Here is a 13,425-nt window from a genome sequence, read left to right as displayed (position 1 = left end):
ATATAACTACTAGGTAAGGTAAAAGAGATGTTACATTCAAAAACTAAATGTATTTTGTTTATGTAAGGTCTTACTAACTTTTAATTCACGGTGATTTTTAAAATTTTAAAATATTTTTTCTTCACATATTATTTAATTTTAAAATATCATATCATAACAAAATCATTTATAAATTATATTTAAATAATAATAATAATAATAATAACATAAGTTATTGTATCAGTAATAATAATGATAATAATCAAAATCTTAATAACAATATTCTTATTAATGATCATAAAATAATACAATCATTTATTTCATATAAAGAATTATAATTGACCTTGATAATATTTTAACATATTTAAATTTAAATTAAAAAAGTATCATATTTAAAATTAAGTTCGATTGTTTTTTTTTTAATAAAAAACCACCTGAAGTACAATCTTAAGTTCGATTGTCTTTAACAATATTAATAATTATCATAATAACACTAATAATATTCATAAATAATAAAAATAATCATAATAAATAATAATAAAAATATAATTATTTTGTTTTAAAGTGAATTCTTAATCATTAATACAGATAAAAAAAAACCACCTATTTATTTTTTCTAAATAAGAAGTCTATTTGATTGTATATAAATTTAATGCACCACTACCAGAAAAAAAAACATGCACTGGTGTATGTTTTAATAAATCACACTTTTATTTATTATGTGAAATTGGTAAGAAAAACACATTAATTATTGAGATGAAATAGCAATAATCTATTTTATCATTAACATTAATGAATGGTAAAGAAATAAAATATATCATTGAGTTAAACCTTAAATCTTAAATGCTGATAAAAAAAGTTACACCTTAAATACCATATAGTAAATGTAAAATGATATTCTTTAACTAATAAAGAATGTTCATATTTATTTCTTTCTCAGTACCATCAATTTCATTTTCTAATGGTGATATTTGTTGAATTCCTTATAATGACCTTATCTGGGAGTAATGTTCAAAAAGCAAATAAGGTAATATGTTCTTATCAAGATAAGATGTGAAGTTATAAAACAATTTATTACTTTCCTAATTATAGTTATTACATTATAAATTTATAAAAAATGAAATTTTATTGAATTATTATATGATGTAAATTTAAAAGTATTTAATTATTTATTTTGTTAGATAAATAAATAAATTATTTTTGTAAAGGTGAATTATTATATTTTTTTGACAAAAAAATACTATTATTATAATAACTATTGAAATAAAAAAATATTATTAATTTATTAAAATATTTTTATTAAAAATATTTATTATTATTAAAAAATCATTAAAAAAATAATTAATTATTATATTAAATAAATTATATACTATATTAGAGAAAAAAAAAATTAAAATTTATATTAATTTCTATTATTGATAAACAGTTTATAAATTAATATTTAATTAACTATTATTTAAATTAATTTAATAATTAAAATTTAGTAGTCAATTAAATATTAATACTATTTATTTGGATATTAATAATTTTTATAGTTTCTAAAATTAATTTTTATTTAATGATTTTTTAAGTGTGTTGTATGTAATATTTTTAATGAAAAGAATTATTTAAATTTAGAAAAATACTTATTTAAAGAATAAAAGTGTACGAAATTTGTTTTTTTTTTCAAAATTTAAATTTCTACAAATATTTTAATTTTTTTTAATTTAAAATAAAAGTTATTAAATTTATTATACTTTAATGTTATATCTTATAATAAGCACTGTCATTACAGCTTCTTCACTTCAAGATTTTGTATAAAAATAAAAATATGGCGATTATATAAAAATAATAGTTAATAATTTGTAATATGCAGTTATTTTAGTACATAAATCATTAATATTTATTTTTTATTGTTTATAATTTTAAATTATAACTAAAGATAAAATAGGAATATAAAATATTTCAAAAAAATAATTCCTCATTGTATATTTTATAAATTTTCTAAATTAGACGAGAGATTAATAATAGACTCTAGTTGCTTTTTAAAGTTAAAAATCTAAATCTGTAATTAGAAACTTATAAGAATTAAAATTGCATATTCTTAAAATTATGCAGAGAAAAAAATATTTAAGTCATTACTTTATTTCCGTTTTCAATCACTTTAATTACTCAAGATTATTTCAGTTCAGCTATAACAATAACAATAATAAATATATCACATACTAAAAAAACTTGCTAAAATAATTCATTTTAATAGATATATTGTTTTAATTTAGAAAAAAAGGATAATTTATTAAATGATAGAGAATAAAAGTTACTTACAATACTACAAAATTGTGGCCGTGGTGTTTCAATTCAATTTTAGAATTTTATTTTTGACCACTTGCTAAATGCATATTTATTAAGGTGAAACTCTAAATTTGTCAGGGAAACACCTCAGGGGTGAAATTAAAATATTTTAAACTATTACTATTACATTTTCACAACCTAATAAAATAGAAAAATTCACAACTTCTTAACCAAAATATATATAAAAAAAAAACTAATTTTACTCAACAAAGTTTCACATACTTTCATTATTATTATAAATAAAAAGAATAGCAATTTCTTATTGTTAATCCAAACAAAATCATTTATCCACATACAATTAATAATTAATAATAATACCAAAGATTAAGGAGAATGAGAGTTCGTCTTTGGAATCATTCTTCCTTCCTCACAAATGGTATCAATGTTTCAACAACAATCTATTGAGATAACATTATTAGGGTTAATCATCGCATCCAAGATATTGTTCTCTTTGGAGCTTGGAACTTCATCATGGTTGTGTCCTTAAAAGACGTCTTATGAGGTAAAAAAGGAAGATATATTTAAATTGTTACTCGTTTCGACTCCTAAGCAATGTGATATTATTAGACGCATTACGCCTCCCAGTTGAAGGAGATAACATTGTTAGGGTCAATCATCGTATTTGAGATATTGTCCTCTTTAGAACTTGAAGTTACACGAAGATTTTGTTCTTAAAGACGCCATAGGAGGGGTTAAAGAGAAACATATATTTAAATTATCCTTGGTCTCGACTTTTAAGCGAGAGACTATTAGACATACCAGAACTAGCCTTATAGTTGAGGGCTAGGGGAATGAGGGTTCGTCTCTGGAACCGTTTTCCATCCCCACAATCGACGTAAATATTTCGATCTCAGATATATTGAGATAACATTGTTAGGGTCAACTACCACATCCAAAATATTGTTCACTTTGAAGCTCATAGAACTATCATGATTTTCTCCTTTAAAAGTGTCTTAAATTATCCTAATAACCTCGATTCCTAAATGTTGTGGAACTATTAGGTGTATTGAGATAATTTTTAATTATTTTTATCTTTTTTAAATTTATTTTATTTTATTTATTAATGAGAGAGTATTATTGAGATAATGGTGAAATGAGGATGACTAATAATTAGTCAGAATTTTAATTAAAATAAGTTTAAATCAGAGTTGAATAGATTAATATATGCTAGATTATTTTATAATGACATATTCATGATTTAGACATCTTAGAAACAATATTTTTTTTAGTTTTTAAAGTAATTATTTGAACAACACAAGAATATAAAATGAGCTAATAATTTCATTTTATTTTGAGTTGATTTTGGATTTTGTATAAAGTTAATATCAAATGAATTATGATAAGTTAGTGTATTACAAATTCAATTATACCTTAGACAATTAAAGTAGTCTTAATTAGATCTTAGACAACTAAAGTAGTCTTTGTATATGATTAATACTTTACTAATGCACATTTATATTGGTTGTATTTTTTGTTATTCTGTTTGTGTTATACCATGTCAAATTTGAAAAAGAAAGCTTTATTTGTCTGAGTATAAGTGACAAAACGGATCAATTTGTCTGTTTTGGTGTCTGTCAAAAGCAGACTATGGATTGGTTTGTTAAAGTTACACAGATTGAAATTGATAATTTGTCTTGTCATAAGATAAGTTGGTGGATTAATAGTTGATCTGTCATTTTTTTTTTCAATTTTTGTAATTTTTTGTTTTGATTTTTTTTATAGTTATTGATATTGTTTTTTGAACAATAAAAATATAATGTAGAACAATAAAATTAAATTAAACTTTAATATTATAATCAAATAATGTTTAATGTCTAACAAAATAAAATAAATAATATTTCAATAAATCGAATGATGTGTACAAAATTAATATAAATAAAATTTTACATAAAACATTGATCATCACCAATTTTAATTTTAAAAAACATAAAATTCATCTTTAAAAATATCACAAATAATAAATAAATAAAAACTGACAAACCTGCTATTCTCTATTCCGCTTGTACTTATTATAAAGTAGACTTTAAGCCTAACTCAACCCCATAAAACCAGTTCATGGGTGAGATTTACACCCACTTATATACAATAAATTGTTTTCATCTATAGTCGATGTGTGATCTACTCTATCAAATTAAACAAATTGAATCAATAGAGACCCACTAGACCAAATTTGCTTTGACATCCTAATGTCAAGTATAATTATTCAAAGCCATACTAATTTTTTTTTTGAAAACCAAATTACCCAAAAATATAAGCAGTTTGAAGTGTCTTTTCATATTGTAGTTACATGAAAATAACATTTTGTTTTTAATAATATGTGGTTAATTTTTTGCAAATAAAAATGAAAGAATATTATACATTAGTATTTGAAGTGATGTAATAGAAGTTTGGTGTGGGTTTGATTATTAAGAGTGAAACGAGAAATGAAAAGTAATGGCTTTTTGGTCTCAAAGTGGCGGCCACAGACAACCGACCAAACCGCCCTCCATATGCGTGCAAACACGAACACCATTGTCTTTTCTTTTGAAAGAATCAATGCCCTAACACTATATTTTATTCTTGTTGCTATCAACTAACTATTCAAGGAACACTCTACTTTTTCTTTCTTACATATAAAACTGCAATTTATTTATTTTTTAATTACTTTAAATAATTAAAAAAAGTGTTGGAAATCACGAGAGATTACAGTATTTCACTGTATATAAGTGAGTGTAAACCTCAATCTTATGAGCCGGTTTTATGGGATTGAGTTAAGTTTATAGTCCACTTCATAATAAAAAGTTTAAAACATATATGACATCATGCACTTAAAAAATTGAATTAGATCTATGATATCATCTTTGTTTTTTTTTTTGTTATGTAACAAATTTCTTTATAAATGCTAATACTATTCACTATGCTTGTTAAATTATTGTTAGTTTAATAAAATTTTACACTTAATACGAATTTTCAATTATTCTATAAGAAAGGAAGAAGTCAAACTATTTGTGCGACTAATTGTGTCAAACATTAGTTGTAACGAACACAGTAGAGAAAATCAAATTGAAATATTAATAGGTATGTAATCAAACATTGAATTCACTTCGTTGTTAGAGATAGTTGTATTATATGTGTTTATTTTTTGATAACTTTATCAAAAACATTAAATGTATATTATAGGAGAAATAATTATTTGTAGATAACAAACTATTTTTTATAATAATAAAGGTATAAAATACATTACAAATATTTTGTTTAGATTTGAAAACTATGAGAGAGTAAATTTGAGATGATTTAAGAAAATGTAAAAAAAATGATATTACAAGAAAATCGTTAAATAAAAACTAATTTTAGAGACCAAACTAATTAATTATTATTTAACTAAAATAAAGACCATCTTATAAATTAAAAAAGTTATTGATATTTAAAGTACTTTTCTATTATTAATAAAAATTTATAAAATAATTTCTAAATTAGTATCTAACCATTAGCTACCAATGTTTTAATTGCTTATTACTCCATGTTTTAAATTAGTTTCTATTAATATTTTATAGACTAATTTAGAAACTAAAATATTAATAGCTAAAACTTTGATAGCTAATTTAGATATCAATTTTGAAATTATTTTATATTTTTTATTAATAATAGAAACCACTTTAAATATTAATAATTTTTTACTCTCTAAAATAATATTTAATTTAGTCGATAAATTGATTAATTATTTTTTGTCTTTAAATTTGATTTTAATTTAATAATTTTCTTGTAATGTGAGGTTATTTGAACCAAGATAAATATAATAAAAATATAAAAATGTGTAAATAACGTGATAAATGTGAATGATATTGTTTTTAAATAGCCTTATTATTAAATTTAAACAATATTCTCAACAAATATAATTTAGGAAATAGATTTTTTACTGTATAAAAAATAAATAAATAAAATAAATTTAACTACTGTTCTTATTAAGCATAGAAGTAGTTGAATGTTTTAGAATTCATTAAAAAGACAATATATACCTTGATTAACCTAAATCCCACTAGGCTTGCAATATAAAAAAATTGTATGAAAAAAAGAAGAAGTAGATCATTATCACTGCACATAATGGCAGAATGTGATAACATCACTGTTCATAGGAGGTGATTTAATTGTAAAGCCAAGTTGGGGTTTTTTATGGTACAAAAATAAATATAAAATTAATTGAGAAAAATGAAAGGTGACCATACTAAATAGACAACTAAGTATATCTAACTTTATTTTATTTTTTGTGTGAAACAAAAGATAGAAAGACGGTTCTCTGAAAAGCTATTCCACCACACCACACCTTGGGAAAAGCAGAAATGATTGAATGAAGTCAGATTTTGGTATTTTTATTAGCTCGTCTTCTCCATTTTCATATTCATATTCTTTCGATTATTAGTCTGTTATTAAATTAAATAAATTTGACTAATCATCATTAATTATTCATCTGCGTTTTGTTCAGAGGTTATTTTTTACCTTTGTCGATAAACTTTTTTCAAAAGTAGATGGTGATGTTCTTACTCTTCAATAGATTATTTAAATAATACAATATTGCGACTAGAGAACAAGTCATAGTAGATAGTTACTAAAAATGGGTAGATTTTGATTCGATTAATGTATGGTACAAAACTTTTCTACGTACAAATTATGAATGAATTTCTACTCACGTATTATATGGTTTCAAATTTATTTTTTTTTACACGATCAATTGACCCCAAAAAACATTTCAAAATATTTCGAGTCAAAATATTAATTTTAGGAGGTTCAGATGTTGTTTGATGCAAAGTGTTCGCATTAACACTTTTTGGAACTGCTTTAGTGATTCGGCGATACTTTGAATGGAACGACCACTTTTTTAAAAAAAAATTCATACATATTCATCGAACAATTTGCATCAAATGCATTAAAATTCCCAAAAACAATTGACCACTTCGATATAAAAAAATTGTCCCTAAAAGACTTAATTATTTTTGTGATACCACAATCCACATTCATCCACCCAATGAAGAAATGTTTGCAAATTCCTTTGTAAAAAGTCTTTAAGTGAGTCACTCTTTTGCAACCAAGTTGAATCCATGACTGAGATCTAGGTCAAAGCTTCATTTCATATTGAAGCCAATGAGGTGTTGAGACAGAAAAGGGCAAAAAAAAACAAGCACTATCAAGTTCTTATGAAAGTAAGAGATGCATACAAAGATTTGGCCTATGAAAGATGATACGACTTTAGTTAGACGATCAATAGACACATTTTGTGTCTTGTACATCACCCAAAGGCGAAGTAGTAGTCGTCATCCGCTATTGGTCTCCTAAAAAGAGGTTCTGGCATACATGGAAGTAAGCATGAAGCTTCAATTACCATAATCAACTAAATGTACCCTTGGACCAACTATGATTACTGATGTGAATTTCACTGTGCTCATGGACACATCACCGAGGGATGTTATGTTTGGTGGTTTAACTCGCCAAACTGGCAGGAGAAGGTCGCTTGCATCATTATGAAGAAAATTCATCATGGAACTTATGAGTGGATACCTACCAAACTCATCGCTCAACGGTTGAGGAACATGAGAATCACATCCTAAGAAATTTCAACACCATCTCAGGAGGGTTCGTAGGGGGAGGGGGAAGGGCACTAGTTCGAGTAGGAAATGATACTCCCCGACAGTATTTGTCTTTGAAAGCAAGAGGATAATCGTCTCCTCTCACTCTTTTTTTTTTTTTATGTCAACCTCGAGGATGTTGCACCCCATGATATTGATTAAGTGGTAGTATTGGTAGTCATGATGGGATGCAAAACATGCATAAGGTCCTGATCAACCAAGGCAAGCTTGACAAACTTCATTTTTTAGACACATTTGTAGGATTGCAAGTCCCAAGAGACCAATTGAAGTCATTTGATGGAGTTTTAGTTGGCTTCTCGAGCGAGTAGGTAGAAGTATGAGGGTACACCTACCTTCAAATGGGGATTCGACTAGCACCATTATGGTCAAATATATTATAGTCAATGTCCCGTTCATAAACAACATTTTCCTTGAGTGACCCTTCTTGAATAAATTAGGGGTTGTTGCGTCTTCAGTACATTTAAATGTCTAATTCCAATCTCTGAAGGGTAAGTTGTAACCATGAGAGTCGACAAAAAGATAGACCATAAGTGTCATGAAAATAGTTTCAACATTCATCAGAGTACTTATTCGGTTTCTCACTCCTCTAATGTCAACAATTTGGATCTTGACCCGCGCATCATTTATGAGGATCGGGGGTCGCAACCAATAGGTGATGTCAAAGAATGTGAACAATAGGTGTTGCCCTGTATGAACAATTTGAGAACGAGATAATAAGGTTAGTAAAAGCAAACTTACACACCTTTACGTGAACGAATTTTTAGATGCCCAGCATAAATCCTAATTCCTGCCATCAATTAATCATGGACCAAGGGCGAAACATTTGTTTAGAGAATAAATAAATTTGGTAATGGTTAGAAAAGTAAGCGAGAAATGAAAGATGTGTGTAGATTTTACGAATGTAAACAATGCATACTCAAATGACTTGTACCCCTTATCAAACATTAATGTTTTGGTTGGTAATGCATCGAGATACGAGTTACATAATTTTATAGATGTATATTCAGGATATAACTAGATTTGAATACATCCGTTGGATAAGAAAAAAACAAATTTTATGGTAGAAGGGGTCAACTACTATTCGGGTAATGTTGTTTAGGTTAAAAAATGATAGAGCAACTTACCAAAATGTGATGGATACAATTCTACGACAAATGTTAGGTATAAACATGGAAACATATGTAGACGACATGGTAGTCACCTATACCTACACCCCAATCATAAAGTCGACCTATAAGAGTTGTTCGCCACCATTTAGTTGCTATCAGCTTAAACATAACCAAAAAATATGTGTTTTTAAGGTAAAGGTTGGTAAATTCCTAGGCTTCCTTTTTATAGAACATGAAATCAAGACAAATCCAGAAAAAGTGCGTGATATCATTAACATGGAGAGTTCGAACAACATAAAAGAAGTACAAAGATTGATTGGGTGAATGGTCACCTTATCAGGCTTCCTCTTTAAAGGAGGTGATAAAGGGTTTCCATATTTTCAATGTCTTCAAAACAATGACCACTTTGTATGGACGACACAATGCCAAGTCCTCATAAAGCTGATAAAGCATAAACCATTACAAATATATATTATTATGATAGATCAGATAATTAACCCGATTCTCGTGTAAGAGATAGAAGAAGAGCATAGACCGTTATATTTTATTAGCAAGGTACACAAAATCACAATGGTCTCCAACTATCTCGATAAACTAGTTATACACATACTCTAAACTCAAGTGAAATATGAAAAAAAAAGTTATAAATTTTTCTTATTCAAGTATATTTGAATCTTATATTTAGGTAAAATGAAAAAAAAAACAAGGGATTCGTCTTGTATTCAAAATGAATAAAAAATAAAGTTTGAAAAATCAAAATAAAAAAAAATGTTTGAAACTTTCAAGATCATATATATATATATATATATATATTAAATGACTAAGATGACATCAACGTTTCATTAAGCTCCATCTCTGTACAGTAACAAAACTATATGTCAAATTAGGTCAACATTTTGCCAATAATTTGTTCTGAAATTAGGTCAGCATCTTATTAATATGACGGTACACATAATAATAATAATGGAAAAACGTTGACATGATAAGAGATATTATAAATAAATAAAATTTAGTTTCTATTGATAAGATAATTATTTATTTATTTACATCATTAATTATTTCTCTAAAATATTATTAATTAGTTAATAAAAGCATTCTAGGCTTGAAAAATAAACCAGTTTTTAGTTATTGTCCTCGTAAGTTCATTTATTTATGTATTATTTCTCAAAAAATTGGAAAAATCCGGTTTCTTATCCTTATAAAATCAACCAAGCTCTTTTGAAAATGTGTTTTTAATAATAATTGATTTATGTGAAGAAGAAATAAGAGTTGCCACTTGACTGACTTATCAGAAAAGACGGTTTCGTCCTATCATAAATTTGGGATACATGTTATTCTCTCACTTTTATAAATTTACTTCAAAAATGTTTTCCTGTAATTACATGTATAAGTTTTTTCTAAATTTATAATTAACTTCCATATTATCTAATTTATTTATAAGTTTTTTTTAAAGATATGTAATTCAAAAAAAAAAATTCAGATGCGTCATTTTTTAACCCAAAATATCATTTTTCTAAAAATATATTTTGAATTACATAATTCATAAATTATTTTCAGATTGTATAATCCGAAATATCATTTTTTAAAAATAGATTCTGTATTATTTAATTTATAAATTATTTCTGAATTTGAGATTAATTTTCGGATTAGATAATAAAGAATATATAATTTTTTTAAATTATAATTTATAAAAGTGACACTAAAAGGATAAAATAAATGTTTTCAAGTTTTGTTTGTGGGTGAAAAATCATATAGAGGTGCAGAAAGAAACAGTCATCACGGAAGAGGCAAGGGTTTTGCATATACACTGTAAAAGTGGAACTGTAGAGTGGAAGCATATCCAATATCTTATCTCATCTTCTTCATTATCATATACCCTTTATTCAGAATCACTCAAATAAAAGTAACCACACTCTTCAGAAAGATAAAGAGAAACATGGATGGGTTACAAATAGCTCTACCCATTCTGGGAGTTGTTGCTGCTGCAGCTGTTACCTTCTATGCAGTGAGCTTTTCTGAGCTCAGAGAGGTACTTCGTTACTTTCACCTTTTCCCTATCAACCCCACTTTAAATTCTTTGCTTTAATTTCATTTGCAATGTTAATTTGCACAGAAATCATTTCAAGATTTGGAAGAATCTGAATATGAAGATGGAGTTTTTAGGCCATCTCCTAGCTCCAGGGAGAGGCGTGCCAGAAGACAAGCCAACAAAATTAATAAGAAATGACTTCATTAAGAATGTGTTTAGATTTAAGTAAAAAGTGTTTTTAATTACAAACATGAATGGATTTTTAGTATAAAACACTCTCAAAGGTTGTTGCAACTTTGTATCTAAACTCTGCTTTTCCCAAAGTTCATAGTTTGGTGGCATTTCCTTTTCGTTCGTGTTTTGTTATTTAATTTGTATTTATTCAATGAGATGTTTCAGCGTGAAACTTGTTATTATGTGGTTGTAAGTGTTATTCTTAACAACGAGGATTAACATCTAGTATAATAAACAGATATCATAATCATAGTATAAAAAATTTAATTTTATTAATTTTGTTAGAACTTTGTTAATAATTGATGTAATTCAATACCTATTTGATAGCTATGGCATGTTTATCAAATGAAAAATTATCATTAATATGTAATAATTTTAAAAACTTTGCCCTTTTTTTATATTAACGTTATTTTATTTAATAAACAAACGATATACCTAATATGTTGAAGATTTAATTTTTTTTCTAAACACAAAATATAAATATTTATTGTAATAAATTGAGTATTTGTTTATTTTTTATATCGAAAACTTAGCAGGAGTCTTAGATGCACTTACTAATAATACTAGTATAGAATAAAAGTGGCTAGCATGTTTGATTTTACGTGTTTTATGGACCAACATTAGGATTAAATTAGATTTAATGTATAAGTTTAAGTTTGAATTAATAGATGTCCAACCAGTGAAAGGCTACTTTATTGCCACAATTGAAAATGTTATAAAACTTGGATTTAAACATCTTCTTTTTGCCATCTGTTCACCAATAATATTTTTTTTTTTTCTCTCTCTCTAGGATGGAGAATTAGAGCATGTGTAAGGACTTAAAAAAAAACAAGATATAAATAACTACAGAAATACTAGTTTATGTTTAAAGACTTAAATAAAATTAGTAAATAGTAACAATAATATTATTTGCATAATTTTTTAAAGATATTTAAAAATATATAAAATGACTTTTGTTACATTTTATTCTAAAAAAAGTTCACAAACCATGGTCACACACATTCACCGTTTAAGACGAGTCTGGTATAAAATCAGTTTCATAAAACATTTTAATTTAATTTATTAATATTTATTTAAACTTATTTATTGACTAAAGGTTAAATTATGTAGATGTGTGAAATTCAAAGTTTACAAGATTGACATTAAAAGTTGTGAATAGTTCAAATAATACTTTACATAATTTATCCTGTTTTTTTCTTTATATGATTTTAGAAGTGAAATTACAGTTAAATACTAGTTAATAGTCTTAAAATATTTAATGATTAATTAAGTTAAAAAAAACATGTTAAACTTAATGCTAATCAACTTTTAAAACCAAGTATAAATTTAGCTCAATTTGAATCAATATATCAAATTTGAAAGTCATATACATTTTACAAGCCATGCATAAGTCCTTCCTCCTCCACCAATCGTACCATAGACGCTCAATAAAAGTTCAAAACCTCCATAAAATTCTCAACGATCATAATATCCAACAACTCACAATGCAGAATCACACGTGCACTTAAATTCAAGCAGGATTCATTTTTTTTTTTTTATTAAGGAAGGTAAAAAAACCAAGACTAAAATCTAACGGGCTAATTTTTCCATGATAAATTGTGACTCTGCACCTGATCCACTTTAAAATCTTCAAATTAATCTTCATTTTCAAGATTATTCTTCCCATTCGTACTGGAATTAAAATTCAAAATTAAAAAATACATCTGAAAAAGTAAATCCGAACTAAAATTTTGTATTTCAGAAATGAAATATAATTAAAAAATTAAAATTTCATTCTGAGAAAACAATTTCAGAAAAAAAATATATACTCTTGAGAAAAAAATCTAGAAAACAAAATCCAAAAAATATTCTAAAAACAATTTCAGAAACCAAAAAAATGTTCTAGAATCTGAATCATGTTCCAGAAAAAGAATTCGAAAATGTATTTTGACTAACATCCCCCTTATTTAAGAACATTTTTATCATTTCACTGACCATTAGGTGCAGCTTGGTATCAATGTGTTGCTATTGCTTTTCACGAATACGAACGAGCACACATCTCTCACCTTTGCACAATTTCCATCGCCTAATTGTCGTTTTGGCTAACTAAATTTTGTACTCTTAAACTATCGATGCTGCCAACTCA

The 13,425-nt window shown here is 25.8% G+C and overlaps 1 protein-coding gene across 1 annotated transcript; it reads left to right on the top strand.

Annotated features, from left to right (window-relative positions):
- Positions 1-10,790: 10,790 nt before the first annotated feature.
- Positions 10,791-11,472, top strand: LOC137821023 (uncharacterized). The gene is made up of 2 exons (XM_068625435.1): positions 10,791-11,066; positions 11,151-11,472. The coding sequence occupies exons 1-2, from the start codon at positions 10,974-10,976 to the stop codon at positions 11,262-11,264; spliced, it is 207 nt and encodes a 68-aa protein (XP_068481536.1). The 5' UTR covers positions 10,791-10,973; the 3' UTR covers positions 11,265-11,472.
- Positions 11,473-13,425: the final 1,953 nt, after the last annotated feature.

Source organism: Phaseolus vulgaris, chromosome 11 (assembly GCF_000499845.2).
Source record: "Phaseolus vulgaris cultivar G19833 chromosome 11, P. vulgaris v2.0, whole genome shotgun sequence".
Taxonomy (NCBI): Eukaryota; Viridiplantae; Streptophyta; class Magnoliopsida; order Fabales; family Fabaceae; genus Phaseolus; species Phaseolus vulgaris.
Note: the sequence above shows the minus strand (reverse complement) of the source record. Positions and strands in the feature narration are given on the sequence as shown.